Source organism: Ranitomeya variabilis, chromosome 5, assembly GCF_051348905.1.
Source record: "Ranitomeya variabilis isolate aRanVar5 chromosome 5, aRanVar5.hap1, whole genome shotgun sequence".
NCBI lineage: Eukaryota > Metazoa > Chordata > Amphibia > Anura > Dendrobatidae > Ranitomeya > Ranitomeya variabilis.
In genome coordinates this window covers 423423846-423442662 of record NC_135236.1, presented here as the reverse complement: position 1 = coordinate 423442662, position 18817 = coordinate 423423846, and the positions used below count along the sequence as shown (strand labels likewise).

The 18817-nt window shown below is 42.2% G+C and overlaps 1 protein-coding gene across 2 annotated transcripts in view; it reads right to left on the bottom strand.

Moving 5' to 3' along the window:
* Positions 1-18817, bottom strand: part of MYRFL (myelin regulatory factor like) — a 365303-nt gene that overhangs the window by 102000 nt on the left and 244486 nt on the right. For both annotated transcript variants that reach the window (XM_077265271.1, XM_077265272.1), the window contains 4 exons: positions 15002-15076; positions 14273-14328; positions 13646-13807; positions 11863-11925 (listed from right to left, as the gene is read on the bottom strand). In XM_077265271.1, the coding sequence (XP_077121386.1) occupies positions 11863-11925; positions 13646-13807; positions 14273-14328; positions 15002-15076 (356 nt within the window). The remainder of the gene's footprint in view (positions 1-11862; positions 11926-13645; positions 13808-14272; positions 14329-15001; positions 15077-18817) is intronic.

Below are 18817 nucleotides of genomic sequence, written 5' to 3'. Positions count from 1 at the left end.
AGTACTCAAAATGACCTTCGGGCGTATTGAATGCGGTTTTCCATTCATCACCTTGCTTAATGCGCACAAGGTTGTACGCACCACGAAGGTCTATCTTGGTGAACCACTTGGCACCCTTAATCCGGGCAAACAAGTCAGACAACAGCGGTAAAGGATACTGAAATTTGACAGTGATCTTATTTAAAAGCCGATAATCAATACAAGGTCTCAAAGATCCGTCCTTTTTTGCCACAAAAAAGAATCCCGCACCAAGAGGGGAAGAAGACGGACGAATATGTCCTTTTTCCAGAGACTCCTTGATATATGAACGCATAGCGGTATGTTCAGGTACTGACAGATTAAACAGTCTTCCCTTAGGAAATTTACTGCCTGGGATCAAATCTATAGCACAGTCACAGTCCCTATGAGGAGGCAGTGCACTGGACTCAGACTCACTGAAGACATCCTGATAATCAGACAAATACTCCGGAACTTCCGAAGGCGTAGAAGAAGCAATAGACACAGGCAGGGATGTTGTGAATTTGGATTCTGGGCTCCCCCGGTGGCTACTGGTGGAATTGAACTTGTGACATCATCTTCCCTGTTCACCTGTTCTGATTAGATCTGGGTGTCGCTATATAACCTGGCTTCTCTGTTAGATGCTTGCCGGTCAACAATGTTATCAGAAGCCTCTCTGTGCTTGTTCCTGCTCCCAGACATCTACTAGATAAGTTGGACATTCGTCCTTGTTTTGTTTTTGTATTTTGGTTCCAGTTCACAGCTGCAGTTTCGTTACTGTGTCTGGAAAGCTCTTGTTGATCAGGAATTGCCACTCTGGTATTATGAGTTAATGCCAGAGTCCTAAAGTAATTTCTGGATGTGTTTTGTTAGGGTTTTCTACTGACCATGAAAGTATGCTTTCTGTCTTCTGCTATCTAGAAAGCGGACCTCAAATTTGCTAAAACTATTTTCCTGCTGCGTTTGTTGTTTCATCTCATATCACCGCCAATATATGTGGGGGGCTTCTGTCTCCTTTTGGGCATTTCTCTAGAGGTGAGTCAGGTCTTATATTTCCCTCTGTTAGCATTATTTAGTTCTCCGGCCGGCGCTGGGCATATAGGGATAAAAAGTAGGACATGCTACCTGGCTACTTCTAGATGATGCGGTAGGTTTAGTTCATGGTCAGTACAGTTACATCTTCCAAGAGCTTGTTCCTATAGAGGCTTATGCTAGTTCTCTGGCCATGGAGATCATGACAGTTTGACCGGCCCACTAAAGGGTTAAAATCCTTGGCTGAGAAAGGAGAGAAATAAGAAGTCTGCTGAGAGTTTTTTTTTTTTTTTTTCCTCTGTGCTCTTAATTGGATCACTTGCCAGTCTGTCTATGCTGCAGTCTTTCTTTTTTTTCTCTCTCCTTATAATCTTTGAATGGCTTTGTGTTCACCTGTTAATAATGGATCTTCAGAGTGTAACTGCAGGTTTGAATAATCTCACCACGAAAGTACAAAATTTGCAAGATTTTATTATTCATGCTCCGGTATCTGAGCCGAGAATTCCTTTGCCGGAATTCTTCTCAGGGAATAGATCTAGCTTTCAGAATTTTAGAAATAATTGTAAGCTATTTTTGTCCCTGAAATCTCGTTCTGCTGGAGACTCTGCACAGCAGGTTGGGATTGTGATTTCCTTGCTCCGCGGCGACCCTCAAGACTGGGCTTTTGCATTGGCACCAGGGGATCCTGCGTTGCGCAATGTGGATGCGTTTTTTTTGGCCTTGGGCTTGCTGTATGAGGAACCTCATTTGGAACTTCAGGCAGAAAAAACTTTGATGTCCCTATCGCAGGGGCAAGATGAAGCTGAAATTTACTGCCAAAGATTCCGTAAATGGTCTGTGCTTACTCAGTGGAATGAGTGTGCCTTGGCGGCTACTTTCAGAGAGGGTCTCTCTGATGCCATTAAGGATGTTATGGTGGGGTTCCCTGTGCCTGCGGGTCTGAATGAGTCCATGACAATGGCCATTCAGATCGATAGGCGTCTGCGGGAGCGCAAACCTGTGCACCATCTGGCGGTGTCCACTGAGAAGACGCCAGAAAGCATGCAGTGTGATAGAATTCTGTCCAGAAGCGAGCGGCAGAATTTTAGACGGAAAAATGGGTTGTGTTTCTATTGTGGGGATTCTACTCATGTTATATCAGCGTGCTCTAAGCGTACTAAAAAGCTTGATAAATCCGTTTCCATTGGCACTTTACAGTCTAAATTTATTTTGTCTGTGACCCTGATTTGCTCTTTGTCATCTATTACTACTGACGCCTATATCGACTCTGGCGCCGCTTTGAGTCTTATGGATTGGTCCTTTGCCAATCGTTGTGGGTATGATTTAGAGCCTTTGGAAACTCTTATTCCTCTGAAGGGGATTGACTCCACCCCATTGGCTAATAATAAACCACAATACTGGACACAAGTGACTATGTGTATTAATCCGGATCACCAGGAGATTATTCGCTTTCTGGTGCTGTATAATCTACATGATGATTTGGTGCTAGGATTGCCATGGCTGCAGTCTCACAACCCAGTCCTTGACTGGAGAGCTATGTCTGTGTTGAGCTGGGGATGTAAGGGGACTCATGGGGACGTACCTTTGGTGTCCATTTCATCATCTATTCCCTCTGAAATCCCTGAGTTCCTGTCTGATTATCGTGACGTCTTTGAAGAACCCAAGCTGGGTTCACTACCTCCGCACCGTGAGTGCGATTGTGCTATAGATTTAATTCCGGGTAGTAAATACCCAAAGGGTCGTTTATTTAATCTGTCTGTGCCTGAACATACTGCTATGCGAGAATATATAAAGGAGTCCTTGGAAAAGGGACATATTCGTCCATCGTCATCTCCCTTAGGAGCCGGTTTTTTCTTTGTGTCAAAAAAAGACGGCTCTTTGAGACCATGTATTGATTATCGGCTTTTGAATAAAATCACGGTTAAATATCAATACCCATTGCCGTTGCTGACTGATTTGTTTGCTCGCATAAAGGGGGCCAAGTGGTTCTCTAAGATTGATCTCCGTGGGGCGTATAATTTGGTGCGGATCAGGCAGGGGGATGAGTGGAAAACCGCATTTAATACGCCCGAGGGCCACTTTGAGTATTTGGTGATGCCTTTTGGTCTTTCTAATGCCCCTTCAGTCTTCCAGTCCTTTATGCATGATATTTTCCGCGATTTTTTGGATAAATTTATGATAGTGTATCTGGATGATATTCTGATTTTTTCGGATGACTGGGACTCTCATGTCCGGCAAGTTAAGAGGGTTTTTCAGGTTTTGCGGTCTAATTCTCTGTGTGTCAAGGGTTCTAAGTGCGTTTTTGGGGTTCAGAGAATTTCCTTTTTGGGATATATTTTTTCTCCCTCTTCCATTGAGATGGATCCTGTCAAGGTTCAAGCTATTTGTGATTGGACGCAGCCCTCTTCTCTTAAAAGTCTTCAGAAATTTTTGGGCTTTGCCAACTTTTATCGTCGATTTATTTCTGGTTTTTCGGATGTCGTTAAGCCATTGACCGATTTGACTAGACAGGGTGCTGATGTTGCTAATTGGTCCCCTGATGCTGTGGAGGCCTTTCAGGAGCTTAAGCGCCGTTTTTCTTCTGCCCCTGTGTTGCGTCAGCCTGATGTGACTCTTCCTTTTCAGGTTGAGGTCGACGCTTCTGAGATCGGAGCTGGGGCAGTGTTGTCGCAGAAAAGTTCTGACTGCGCCGTGATGAGGCCTTGTGCCTTCTTTTCCCGTAAATTTTCGCCCGCTGAGCGGAATTATGATGTTGGGAATCGGGAGCTTTTGGCCATGAAGTGGGCGTTTGAGGAGTGGCGCCATTGGCTCGAGGGGGCCAGACATCAGGTGGTGGTATTGACTGACCACAAAAATTTGATTTATCTTGAGACCGCCAGGCGCCTGAATCCTAGACAGGCGCGCTGGTCATTATTTTTTTCTCGGTTTAATTTTGTGGTATCGTACCTACCAGGTTCTAAGAATGTTAAGGCGGATGCCCTTTCTAGGAGTTTTGAGCCTGATTCACCTGGCAACTCTGACCCCACAGGTATTCTTAAGGAGGGAGTTATCTTGTCAGCTGTTTCTCCAGACCTGCGGCGGGCCTTGCAGGAGTTTCAGGCGGATAGACCGGATCGTTGTCCGCCTGATAGGCTGTTTGTTCCTGATGATTGGACCAGTAAAGTCATCTCTGAGGTGCATTCTTCTGCGTTGGCAGGTCATCCTGGAATTTTTGGTACCAGGGATTTGGTGGCAAGATCCTTCTGGTGGCCTTCCCTGTCACGAGATGTGCGAGGCTTTGTGCAGTCTTGTGACGTTTGTGCTCGGGCCAAGCCTTGTTGTTCTCGGGCTAGTGGATTATTGTTGCCCTTGCCTATTCCTAAGAGGCCTTGGACACACATCTCGATGGATTTTATTTCAGATCTGCCTGTTTCTCAGAAGATGTCTGTCATCTGGGTGGTGTGTGACCGTTTTTCTAAGATGGTTCATTTGGTTCCCCTGCCCAAATTGCCTTCTTCTTCCGAGTTGGTGCCCCTGTTTTTTCAAAATGTTGTTCGTTTGCATGGTATTCCTGAGAATATCGTTTCTGACAGAGGAACCCAATTTGTGTCTAGATTTTGGCGGGCATTTTGTGCTAGGATGGGCATAGATTTGTCTTTTTCGTCTGCTTTTCACCCTCAGACTAATGGCCAGACCGAGCGGACTAATCAGACCCTGGAGACATATCTGAGGTGTTTTGTGTCTGCTGACCAGGATGATTGGGTTGCTTTTTTGCCATTGGCGGAGTTCGCCCTCAATAATCGGGCCAGCTCTGCCACTTTGGTTTCCCCGTTTTTCTGTAATTCGGGGTTCCATCCTCGATTTTCCTCCGGTCAGATGGAATCCTCGGATTGTCCTGGAGTGGATGCGGTGGTGGAGAGATTGCATCATATCTGGGGGCAGGTGATGGACAATTTAAAGTTGTCCCAGGAGAAGACTCAGCTTTTTGCCAACCGTCACCGTCGTGTTGGTCCTCGGCTTTGCGTTGGAGATTTGGTGTGGTTGTCTTCTCGTTTTGTCCCTATGAGGGTCTCATCTCCTAAGTTTAAGCCTCGGTTCATCGGTCCGTATAAAATATTGGAGATTCTTAACCCTGTTTCCTTCCGTTTGGACCTCCCTGCATCCTTTTCTATTCATAACGTTTTTCATCGGTCGTTATTGCGCAGGTATGAGGCACCGGTTGTGCCTTCCGTTGAGCCTCCTGCTCCGGTGTTGGTTGAGGGTGAGTTGGAGTACGTTGTGGAAAAAATCCTAGACTCCCGTGTTTCCAGACGGAGACTCCAGTATCTGGTCAAGTGGAAGGGATACGGCCAGGAGGATAATTCTTGGGTCACTGCATCTGATGTTCATGCCTCTGATCTGGTTCGTGCCTTTCATAGGGCCCATCCTGATCGCCCTGGTGGTTCTGGTGAGGGTTCGGTGCCCCCTCCTTGAGGGGGGGGTACTGTTGTGAATTTGGATTCTGGGCTCCCCCGGTGGCTACTGGTGGAATTGAACTTGTGACATCATCTTCCCTGTTCACCTGTTCTGATTAGATCTGGGTGTCGCTATATAACCTGGCTTCTCTGTTAGATGCTTGCCGGTCAACAATGTTATCAGAAGCCTCTCTGTGCTTGTTCCTGCTCCCAGACATCTACTAGATAAGTTGGACATTCGTCCTTGTTTTGTTTTTGTATTTTGGTTCCAGTTCACAGCTGCAGTTTCGTTACTGTGTCTGGAAAGCTCTTGTTGATCAGGAATTGCCACTCTGGTATTATGAGTTAATGCCAGAGTCCTAAAGTAATTTCTGGATGTGTTTTGTTAGGGTTTTCTACTGACCATGAAAGTATGCTTTCTGTCTTCTGCTATCTAGAAAGCGGACCTCAAATTTGCTAAAACTATTTTCCTGCTGCGTTTGTTGTTTCATCTCATATCACCGCCAATATATGTGGGGGGCTTCTGTCTCCTTTTGGGCATTTCTCTAGAGGTGAGTCAGGTCTTATATTTCCCTCTGTTAGCATTATTTAGTTCTCCGGCCGGCGCTGGGCATATAGGGATAAAAAGTAGGACATGCTACCTGGCTACTTCTAGATGATGCGGTAGGTTTAGTTCATGGTCAGTACAGTTACATCTTCCAAGAGCTTGTTCCTATAGAGGCTTATGCTAGTTCTCTGGCCATGGAGATCATGACACAGGGAATCCTCATGAATACCACGACAGCCCCAACTTGAGACTGACATAGCCTTCCAGTCCAGGACTGGATTATGGGTCTGTAACCATGGCAGCCCTAAAACGACCAAATCATGCATTTTATGTAAAACCAGGAAACGTATCACCTCGCGGTGTTCAGGAGTCATGCACATGGTAACCTGAGTCCAATACTGCGGTTTATTTCCTGCCAATGGTGTAGCATCAATACCCCTAAGAGGAATAGGATTTTCTAATGGTTCAAGAGTAAATCCACAGAGTTTAGCAAATGAGAGATCCATGAGACTCAGGGCAGCACCTGAATCTACAAACGCCATGACAGGATAAGATGACAGTGAGCAAATCAAAGTTACAGACAGAATAAATTTAGGTTGCAAATTACCAACGGTGACAGGACTAACAACTTTAGCTATACGTTTAGAGCATGCTGAGATAACATGTGTAGAATCACCACAGTAGTAGCACAAGCCATTCCGGCGTCTATGAATTTTCCGCTCATTTCTAGTCAGGATTCTATCACATTGCATTAAATCAGGTGTCTGTTCAGACAACACCATGAGGGAATTTGCGGTTTTGCGCTCCCGCAACCGCCGGTCAATTTGAATAGCCAGTGCCATAGTATCATTCAGACCTGTGGGAATGGGAAAACCCACCATAACATTCTTAATGGCTTCAGAAAGGCCATTTCTAAAATTAGCGGCCAGTGCACACTCGTTCCAATGTGTCAGCACGGACCATTTACGAAATTTTTGGCAATACACTTCAGCCTCGTCCTGCCCCTGAGACATAGACAGCAAGGCCTTTTCTGCCTGAATCTCAAGATTGGGTTCCTCATAAAGTAAACCGAGCGCCAGAAAAAACGCATCAAGATCAGCCAATGCCGGATCTCCTGGCGCCAGCGAAAAAGCCCAATCCTGAGGGTCGCCCCGTAAGAACGAAATAACAATTTTTACTTGCTGAGCAGAATCTCCTGATGAACAGGGTCTCAGGGACAAAAACAATTTACAATTATTCACGAAATTCCTAAACTTAAACCTGTCTCCGGAAAACAGTTCAGGAATCGGTATTTTAGGTTCTGACCTAGGATTTCTGATAACATAGTCTTGTATGCCCTGCACACGAGTAGCCAGCTGGTCCACACTTGTAATCAAGGTCTGGACATTCATGTCTACAGCAAGCATAGCCACTCTGAGGTAAAGGGGAAGGAGAAAAAAAAAAAAACTCAGAATCTTCTTTCTTATAATCCCTCTTCTGCAATGCATTAAACATTTAATACAGGCCTGGCAAACTGTTATGACCCCAATGGCGAGGGTCTCAGAGGAACGTGGAAGTCTGCAGAATACAAAAATCCAGCTCATAGGGCAGTGGTAACTGGGTTGACCATATATCTACTCCTAACGCCAACACTAGAAGTAGCCGGGGATCATTCCTACGTTGATTCTAGATGACACGCGCCAGCCGGAGAATCTAGCTACCCCTAGTAGAGGAAAACAAAGACCTTTCTTGCCTCCAGAGAAGGGAACCCCAAAGCTGGATAGAAGCCCCCCACAAATAATGACGGTGAGGTAAGAGGAAATGACAAACACAGAAATGAACCAGGTTTAGCACAGAGAGGCCCGCTTACTGATAGCAGAATAAAGAAAGGTAACTTATATGGTCAACAAAAACCCTATCAAAATCCACACTGGAAATTCAAGAACCCCCGAACCGTCTAACGGTCCGGGGGGAGAACACCAGCCCCCTAGAGCTTCCAGCAAAGGTCAGGATATAGATTTGGAACAAGCTGGACAAAAATACAAAACCAAAACAAATAGCAAAAAGCAAAAGGCAGACTTAGCTGATATAACTGGAACCAGGATCAGTAGACAAGAGCACAGCAGACTAGCTCTGATAACTACGTTGCCAGGCATTGAACTGAAGGTCCAGGGAGCTTATATAGCAACACCCCTAACTAACGACCCAGGTGCGGATAAAAGGAATGACAGAAAAACCAGAGTCAAAAAACTAGTAACCACTAGAGGGAGCAAAAAGCAAATTCACAACACTTCCTCATCCGAGCTGGTTCCTCTGTTTTTTCAAAATGTGGTTCGCTTGCATGGTATTCCGGAGAATGTTTCTGACAGGGGAACCCAATTCGTGTCTAGATTTTGGCGAGCGTTCTGTGCTAGGATGGGCATTGATTTGTCTTTTTCGTCTGCTTTCCATCCTCAGACTAATGGCCAGACCGAGCGAACTAATCAGACCTTGGAGACTTATTTGAGGTGTTTTGTGTCTGCGGATCAGGATGATTGGGTTGCCTTTTTGCCCTTGGCGGAGTTTGCCCTCAATAATCGGGCTAGTTCTGCCACCTTGGTTTCTCCTTTCTTCTGTAATTCGGGGTTTCATCCTCGTTTCTCTTCCGGTCAGGTGGAGTCTTCGGATTGTCCTGGAGTGGATGCTGTGGTGGAGAGGTTGCATCAGATTTGGGGGCATGTGGTGGACAATTTGAAGTTGTCCCAGGAGAAGACTCAGCAGTTTGCCAACCGCCGTCGTCGTGCTGGTCCTCGTCTTTGTGTTGGGGACTTGGTGTGGTTGTCTTCTTGTTTTGTCCCTATGAAGGTTTCTTCTCCTAAGTTTAAGCCTCGGTTCATCGGCCCGTACAAGATATTGGAGATTCTTAACCCTGTGTCCTTTCGTTTGGACCTCCCTGCATCTTTTTCTATTCATAATGTCTTCCATCGGTCATTGTTGCGCAGGTATGAGGTACCGGTTGTGCCTTCCGTTGAGCCTCCTGCTCCGGTGTTGGTTGAGGGTGAGTTGGAGTACGTTGTCGAGAAGATCTTGGACTCCCGTGTTTCCAGACGGAGACTTCAGTATTTGGTCAAGTGGAAGGGCTACGGTCAGGAGGATAATTCTTGGGTGACAGCCTCTGATGTTCATGCCTCCGATTTGGTCCGTGCCTTTCATAGGGCTCATCCTGATCGCCCTGGTGGTTCTGGTGAGGGTTCGGTGCCCCCTCCTTGAGGGGGGGTACTGTTGTGAATTTGGTTTCTGGGCTCCCCCGGTGGTTACTGGTGGTACTGAACTTGTGTGCTTCATCTCCTCTGTTCACCTGTTTCCATCAGGATGTGGGAGTTTCTATTTAGCCTTGCTCCTCAGTCATTTCTATGCCGGCCAACAATGTTACCAGAAGCCTTTCTGTTGCATGTTCCTGCTCCTAGACTACTATCAGCTAAGTTGGACTTGTAGTCCTAAGATTGTTTTGCATTTTTGTTCCAGTTCTCTGTTTTTGAATATTTCTGAGGCTGGAAGCTCTTGTGAGCTGAAATTGCCACTCTGGTGTCATGAGTTGATATTAGAGTCTTAAAGTAATTTCAGGATGGTGTTTGAAAGGGTTTTCAGCTGACTGTGAAGTTCCCTTTTCTGTCTTCCTACTATCTAGTAAGCGGACCTCAATTTGCTAAACCTATCTTCATACTTCGTATGTCATTTTCCTCTAAAATCACCGACAATATATGTGGGGGCTACTGTCTGCCTTTTGGGGAAAATTTCTCTAGAGGTAAGCCAGGTCTGTATTTTCCTCTGCTAGGGTCAGTCAGTCCTCCGGCTGGCGCTGGGCATCTAGGGATAAAACGTAGGCACGCTACCCGGCCACTGTTAGTTGTGCGGTAGGTTTAGCTCACAGTCAGCTCGAGTTCCCATCTTCCAAGAGCTAGTCCTTTTGTATGCTTTACTACGGTCTCTTGCCATTGAGAACCATGACAACTACGTAACTGGGCAATATACTACATCACTGGGCAATATACTACGTAACTGGGCAATATACTACGTGGCTGGGCAATATACTACGTGGCTGGGCAATATACTACATCACTAGGCAATATACTACGTAGCTGGGCAATATACTATGTGACTGGCCAATATACTACGTGGCTCTCTGCAGTATACTACGTCGCTGTGCAATATACTGCATGGCTCTGTGCTGTATACTGTGTCACTGGGCAATATACTACGTAACTGTGCAATATAATACGTGGCTGGGCAATATACTACGTTACTGGGCAATATACTACGTAATTGGGCAATATACTACGTCACTGGGCAATATACTACGTGGCTGGGCAATATACTACATGACTGGGCAATATACTACATCACTGGGCAATATACTACGTAACTGGGCAATATACTACATCACTGGGCAATATACTACGTAACTGGGCAATATACTACGTGGCTGGGCAATATACTACGTGGCTGGGCAATATACTACATCACTAGGCAATATACTACGTAACTGGGCAATATAATACGTGGCTGGGCAATATACTACGTCACTGGGCAATATACTACGTATCTGGGCAATATACTACATAACTGGGCAATATACTACGTGGCTGGGCAATATACTACGTAACTGGCCAATATACTACGTGACTGGGCAATATACTATGTAACTGGGCAATATACTACGTGACTGGGCAATGTACTACGTGGCTGGGCAATATACTACATCACTGGGCAATATACTACGTAACTGGGCAATATAGTATGTGGCTGGGAAATATACTACGTGGTTGGGCAATATACTACGTGGGCTGTGCAATATACTACGTGGACATGCATATTCTAGAATACCTGATGTGTTACAATCGGGCCACCATCTAGTGAGTGATAAACAGTTATGTCCATAAATATTGGACCAGTTCTTAGACAAGGAATGTTTTATTCTCCTCTGATTGGGGTCGGGTTCTGTTGTGATGACCCCACATGGTCTGAGGGGCAAATTCCTTAGTTCCGTAGTTGATGTAAAAAGACATAAATCCATGCGACACATTCATTCCTGCACTAAGAGTGTCAAAGGTTATCATCAGTTTATATTCCCATATTCTTAAGAGACATTCTGTCTCAGGTAGTCAGGGGTGTGGTGGTGCTTACAAACAGAAGAAAGGAGTTCCATTTTTAGCAAGAGGCGCTATACTTTGAAACACGTCAACCATTTTGCTCTCTTAAAGGTCTTTTAATTCCTCTTTTGCATTTTTGACACTTCCTCCTTGTTTTTGATTTATGAAAATAAAATAAAACATACAGTTTTTTGATATTCTGGATCTACTTCATTTGGATCGCTCTGCTCCATTTTTATATTTGCTTTCAAACCTTCTCTCTTATATCTAGTTCCCTGTCCACTATATTCTCAAACTAAAGACCTCCATTCGCATTAGATTAAAGGAGGCCAAACCCAAAGACTTAGAGGAAAGTGGTCCTTATAAGCTTTTGGCAGGATGGACAACTCTCTATTTTGGCCTTGCACTAGATATGTTGACAGTAGAGATGTCCAGCATTAGCTTATCCTCTCCCCCACTTACAGAACATGGCTAAGCTGAACATTGCAGTCTACGTGGGATTTGGAAGAGAGGATGATTGGTTGAACAAGTGTTTGATCGACAAATATCTACTGTTTATATAAGCACTTTCAGATATTTCTAAGGTGCTGAAGCGATTAGACACATTAGAAGAATGTGTCCAGGTATTGATAGTAGTAAAAGTAGATGTAATTATATTCTTTTTGACATAGCCACTTATTAATCCATAGCACTACAGAGTAGGAAGATTGGTCTATAAAGTATCTGAATAAAATCATTAACTTACAGTCACTTGAATGTCCTGGTTTATCGGGCCATCTCCTATTGGTAGCAACTTCAGTAAGATTTCCTACAAAAAATGATTCATGTCACCAATGATTGCACTAAAATATGTACAAAATGTAATATGTATAAATTATTAGGCAAGATTATAGAAGTGAATAAATACTTTCTAAATCAATAACATTGTGATCCACACTACTTGGTCTAGCTATAGACGATATTGTTGTGGGAGTAATGGTGTCCCACTTAGACTGCATTTTGAGAATGTGACAGAAGCACAGTGCTTACAAAACCTCCATTGTGCAGGTGGGGTTCTATCCTAGTGCCTCAATATTCCAGGGGTTGACCCACAATTAAATTTTTAATTATCCCCATAACAGATAGGCTTTGTTTTGGATGTAAATTACAAAATATTTGCCAAAGATTTTAAGAGTGCATTTAGAGTGCATGATTATCTATAAATCGGTTGCCGATCACCCGCTGAATGACCAAAACACTCATTTGGTGGGTGAAATGTTCTTTTGGCTTAGACAAATTATCATTCTCTGCAACCCATTATCCTTTTTAAACAGCACCTGTGCTGCCGAGAACTATGGCAGGTTCCATATGCAAGGGGATATGTAAAATAAGAAAACCCTTTTAAGTTACTTAAGTCAGCCTCTTCTCATTTGTAATGTTCCTCATACACATCAATGTACCCTTTATTAACCTAAGGAAATTACATCAAGATAGCAACATAATTCTTTTGGAAGAATGTGCATGTACAGTATGTACGAGGAAACAGATTTCCTATCAATGTCAAGATAATTTGTAGACTCAACAATGGGGTTGAGTTATCATAGGTGCAATTATTTACATTATATATTTGCAGTATATGAATTATTTAAATTTTGAATCTATATCCCAGCTCTATGTATAAAGCATATGGTTCTCTGTATGTCAGAGTATCACTATTTATAATGTATATACAAATTAATACTATAAGATGAGAAAATTCTCCTGTCTAGATATTGCAGTTAGGTACTTGCTAACGTAACCTCTCGCTGTTCTTTTAATTAGGAACATCCAGCTAAAACGTGACTGGTAACACGAGACCAACTCTAGAGTGCAGAGAAAGTTAATATTTATTCATGGGACAACCACTTTATCTTTTGGTCTTTTCTTTTTTTATTTCCATGCCAAAGTTATTTATTTAACTTTTTGGATTCTCAGTGTAGCTTAAAGGGAACCTGTCACGTGAAAAAACGCTTTTAACCTGCAGATAAGAGGTTAATCTGCAGATTCTGAACCTTCCCAGCATATGCCCTTAGACCCCAAAGCCCCCCCCCCGGCCCCAAGAAGGGGATGAACTTTACTCCCCCAGGTAGACTTGCTTTGTCAGTCACGGAGGTGGCGCTGACTCAGGTTCAGGCATTGTTCTGTGTATAGAGAGCAGCATCTATAGCGACACCCCGGCACTGACTGACAGCCGGCCCTAATGCTGAAGTGCTGTCAGTCAGTGCTGGGGGCGTGGCTATAGCCACCACTCTATATACACAAAGTGGTGACTGAAACTGCACTGGCACTGCTCCCGTGACTGAAACCCGAACGCTACCGGGAAGAAAGAAGTTAATTTCCTCCTAGCAGCTGGGGACTAAGTGCCGGCACCAGGCAGGTTCAGAGCGCTATTAACCTGTAGATTAGCCCTATATCTGCAGGTTTCTAGAGTTTTTTCACATGACAGGTTCCTTTTATTAGGGTCTAAACTGTAATTTCTGGAAGGATCTCTCATAACTATGCATACGTACTTTTTTCAAAATGCAGTTCATTCTCATGACTGATATCTCTTAGCTTGCTTGGTTGGATTGAACAGCAATACTCTTGATCACAGGGCAAGATATCACAGAAACTGATTTCCTGTCCTCCCGCTGATGGACCTCGAGTTGTTGTAGACATAGACTCAGTTATTGCTGTGAATGAAGGCATTTATGTTTTATTATTTTATACAATCATCTTTTAAACTAGTTAAACAATGTGTTGTTATACCAAGCTGCAGAATTGTTAGAGCAGTGAAACACAAGACTATTAAGGTTGCATAATTGTCTTTCATGCTGCCAGAAAAAAAATTGTTCTAAGAATTTGTTCATGTGGGATAAAATCAAAGCAGATTTGCTATCGCAAGGCAAATCTGCAGCGTTTTACAGCACCAGCATAGTGATGAGATTTTATTAAATCTAGTCCACACGTTGTGAAAAAAAATGGCAGCGTAAACTAACCGGCGTGTCAATTAATGATGAGGATATTAACAGCGGACTTCACACAGAAGATTGGAAGTATATGAATATCATTTGTGCAATGGTAACTGCAGCAATCAGAGAACAAGAATTAGACATTAAAATCCAAAGTGAAACATTTCAGTATTCACTGGAACATACCCACAGTAGTGTAAATTGGAGGCAATAATGAGCTTGCAACGTATGTATAGGTATTCCTGTGAAGAAACATAATTACTATAATAATACAGTTTAAAAGGAAAGGGCAAGGGAAAAGTAATAAAGTATTAGGAATCTTTCTTCCTACTTTGAACAATGTGTTTCTCTATGTCTCACTATAAAGGATTGATTTCTGCAGTAATGAACAGGTGAAGACATATCAAATTGTATGAGTAATGTGCAATCAAGCAGGTCCATAGGGCGTCCATTGCTACCTTTAAAAACACCGATGTTTGCTAGATTGTGGCTAAAGCTAATTAAGTTTCCAAAAGATGGGATAAACCACAGTTAAGGTAATTTATGTTTTAAGGTCATGGGGCAATCACTTTTTCACACAGAGCCATATAGGTTTGGATTTCGTTTTCCCTTAATTATAAAGACATTCATTTAAAAAACTGCATTTTGTGATTACTTGTGTTATCTTTGTTTAATATTTAAATCTGTTTGGTAATCGGAAACATTTATGTGTGACAAATATGCAAAAGAATAGGAAATCTGGAAGGGGACACTTTTTCACACAACTACATATATATGATGAGCTTATTATGAGGTTTATATTCATCCCTGCAACTCTACCTACTGTATATAGACTGCACTACTGGTCCAGACAAATTACTGTTACAATGGGTACAATATGAGAAAGGTGTGGTCTGCACAAAGCAAAACACTTACTGTGATGGTGGTGGTTCTCTCTCAATGGCTTCCTCTTGGACATAGAGGATATATAATGTGGAAATGGTCAGAGCACTAAAAAACATAGACAAGAGTTATACTCACTGTAAATACATTCATGAACCAAACAATGGAAATATGGAGATCAACAGTTTTCATTTAGGAGAAATTGACTTTAAACCTTTACATTTCTTATATTTAAACCTTACCCCCACTATAAAACAATGAAAGTACCGCAAGTGCAGAAACTGTGTTGTAAATTGTTGTGATGTAAATCAAGGATCATATGTGCAAATTAAAGTCGATTTTTGTTTATTTTAATTAATTAATTTATATATATACAACTATATACTCTGTATGCAATAATGAAAAACTTTGCCAACAGACAAGGAGGTCCTCAGAAGCTATTTATCATTTTCACAGTTCAACGTTATAAACTTCTGTGAAGCACCTGGTGGTTCAAGGTGCTCACCACATATCTAAATACATTCTTTGAAGGGTCAGGTTTCCAAAATGGGGTCACTTGTTGGGGGGTTTCCACTGTTTAGGCACATCAGGGGCTCTCCAAACGCAATATGACGTTCGCTAATGATTCCAGCAAATTTTGCGTTCAAAAAGTCAAATAGCCCTCCTTCCCTTCCTAGCCCTGCTGTGCAAACAAACAGTAGTTTAGCCCCACATATGGGATATTGGTGTACTCTGGAGAAATTGCACAACAAATTGTGTGGTCCACTTTCTACTGCTACCCTTATTAAATTGCAAAATTTGGGTCTCAAAAACATTTTTTTAGGAAAAATGTGATTTTTTTTATTTCCACAGCTCTACGTTATAAACTTCTGTGAAGCATGGTGTTTCAAGTTGCTCATCACACACCTAGATACATTCGTTGAGGGGTCTAGCTTCCAAAATGGGGTCACAAGTGGGGGGGTTTCGCTGTTTATGCACATCAGGGACTCTCCAAATGCAACATGGCATGCACTCTTGAGTGCAGCTATTTTTGCGTTAAAAAAAATGCTCCTTCCCTTCTGAGCTCTGCCGTGCACCTAAACTATATTTTTTTTTACCACAAGTGGCATATTGGTGTATTCAGTAGAAATTGCACAACAAATTTTGGGTTCAATTTCTCCTGTTACCCTTGTGAAAGTAAAAAAATTTGTGCTAAAGTAAAAAAAAATTAAGACAATAAGTAAAATATTCATTTTTTTCCACATTCTATTAATTCTTGTGAACCATCTGAGGGGTTAATAAAATTCTTGAATGTGGTTTTGTGGACTTTGAGGGTTGTAGTTTTTAGAATGATGTCACTTTTGGATATTTTCTGTCATATAGGCCCTACAAAGTCACTTACACTGTGATGTGGCCCCTAAAAAAAATTGCTGATCAACCCTAACATCCTAACAAAACAAATTATGTTTAAAAAATGATGCAGATGAAAAGTAAATATGTAGGAAATGTTATTTATTAACCATTTGTTTAGTATAACTTACTGATTTAAAGTCATAACAATGTAAAGTTTGAAAATTGCAAAATTTTTTCATTTTTTTGACAAATTTTCGATGCTTTCATAAATATACACAAATCACATCAACCAAAATTTACTACTAGCATGAAGTAAAATATGTCACGAAAAAACAATCTCAGGATATCTATTTTTATTCCACTTAAATGCTGGTTTTGCCCAAATCTTTCATTTTCACAAGGATAATGGAGCAAAATGGACCATACAATTTGGTGTGCAAATTCTCCTGAGTACACAGATACCTCCTATGTGGTAAAACACTACTTTTGAGGCACAGTGCAAAGCTCAGAAGGAAAAATTGCTGGTATGGTTTGAGGGTGCCATGCCATATTGGCAGAGCCCCTGAGGTGTCAGAACAGCAAAAAAAAACCATAAGTGACATTTTATAAATTACACCTCTCATTGAGAAATATTTAGAATTGAGAGTCGTCAGTGGTTGAGGACTCTCAATTCTAAATATTTTTCTATCTACTGGCTAACACAGTACAAAGATATATATCTTACCTACCTCTCAATGAACTCATCAAAAGGTGCAGTGAGAATGTTGACACCACATGTGCCTCACAGAAATTTATACCATTGGGTGGTGAAGAAAGTAAAATTACAATTTTACTGCTAAAATGTTGATTTAGCCATAATTTTGTTAATTTTTAAATGGGCTAATAGGAAAAAAATGGGCATCTCAGTTTGTTGTGCAATTTCTCCTGAGTACACCAATAGCCTACATGTAATCGGGAACTACTTTTGAGGCACAGTGCAAAACTCAGAAGGGAAGGAGCGCCAAATAATATTGCAGATTTAATTGTTATGGTTTGTGAGTGCCATGATCCACTGGGAGAGTAGACTTTGAAGGGCCTAATAATTGGAAACTCCCCAAAAGTGATACCATTTTAAAAACCGCACCCCTCAAATACTTTAAAACTGTTGTCGTTAATTTGTTCAACCCTTCAGTTGCTACACAGGAATTAATGCAAAGTGGAATGAAAATAAAATTTAAATTCTACCTCTAAAATGTTGCTTTAGCTCCACATTTTTCAAGTTTTGCAAGAGGTTACAACAAAAAGTGGACCTCACAGTTTGTTACCAACTTTCTTACTAGTGCCACGATACCCCACATGTAGTAAAAAAAAATTATATTTATTTAATATTTAAATTATGAAACACAAATGTGGGTGATAGAGATGTCGGGCAACATGTTGCATTTTCAGGGCCCTTATGGTGCCTAAATAGCAGAAACATCGCACAACTGACCCTATTTTGGAAACTACACCCCTCTAGGACTTTATCCAGGGGTATAGTGAGCATTGTAAACCCACAGGTATGACACAGAATTTGATAACATTAGGTTGTCATATTGAAAAAGTTTTTTTTCAAAAAATCTTGCTTTAGTCCCAAATGTCTCACTTTTGTAAATGGTAACACCAAAAAGTGGACTCCGTTGTTTGTTACCCACTTTATTAATGCAAAGTTATTTTTGAACAACCGTCAGCTCTCGAAACTAAAGGAGCAATATTTTAATTTTGGAACCCAATTTGGCTAAAATAGACTGCTGTTGATATGTCACATTTGCAAGGCCCCTAAGGCACCCAAACAGCAGAAACCCCCCACAACTGACCCCATTTTGGAAACTACACCTATCAAGGATTTTATCCAGAGTTATAGTGGGGATTTCTAACCCAAAGGTACTACACAGAATTTGACAACATTGGGTCACCCTACTGAATATGTCGCCATCAGTCTTGACAGTAAGTGCTTGCTACTCGAGTTTGCATCGAGTGCTTAGGTATGCATAGAGTAACGCGGGTGCTTGAGTGACATGCTCAAGTCCCCGATCCTCATGCTTTGTGGCTGTTAGAAACCAAAAAAAACATGCGGGGATTGCCTGTGTACAACGCCCAACCCTAACCCAATAAGCCCAACCCTAACCCCATAAATTCAGCCCTAAACCCATAAGCCCAGCCCTATCGATATGCCCAACCCTAAGAATGAAAGAAATAAAAATTATAACATAAAAAAACAATAATCTCAATAAAGGGATGACACAAGGGGTGTGTGACATACTAATTATTGGCTTTTGATCACTGTGATAAGGTGTCTCGCATTAGTCAAAAGCAAACAGTAGGAAAAATCAATGCTATTGCCAGGTGCTGGCAGGCAGATTTCTTCGAGCACACTGGGCATGTGCCCTTCATTTTATTTTTCAGGCAGAGGAGGCAGAGGGCCGGTGAACAGAGCAGGAGGGACCGGGGTATGGCAGAGGTACAGGGAGTGGTTTGGGGATATCATTTCTATCTCCT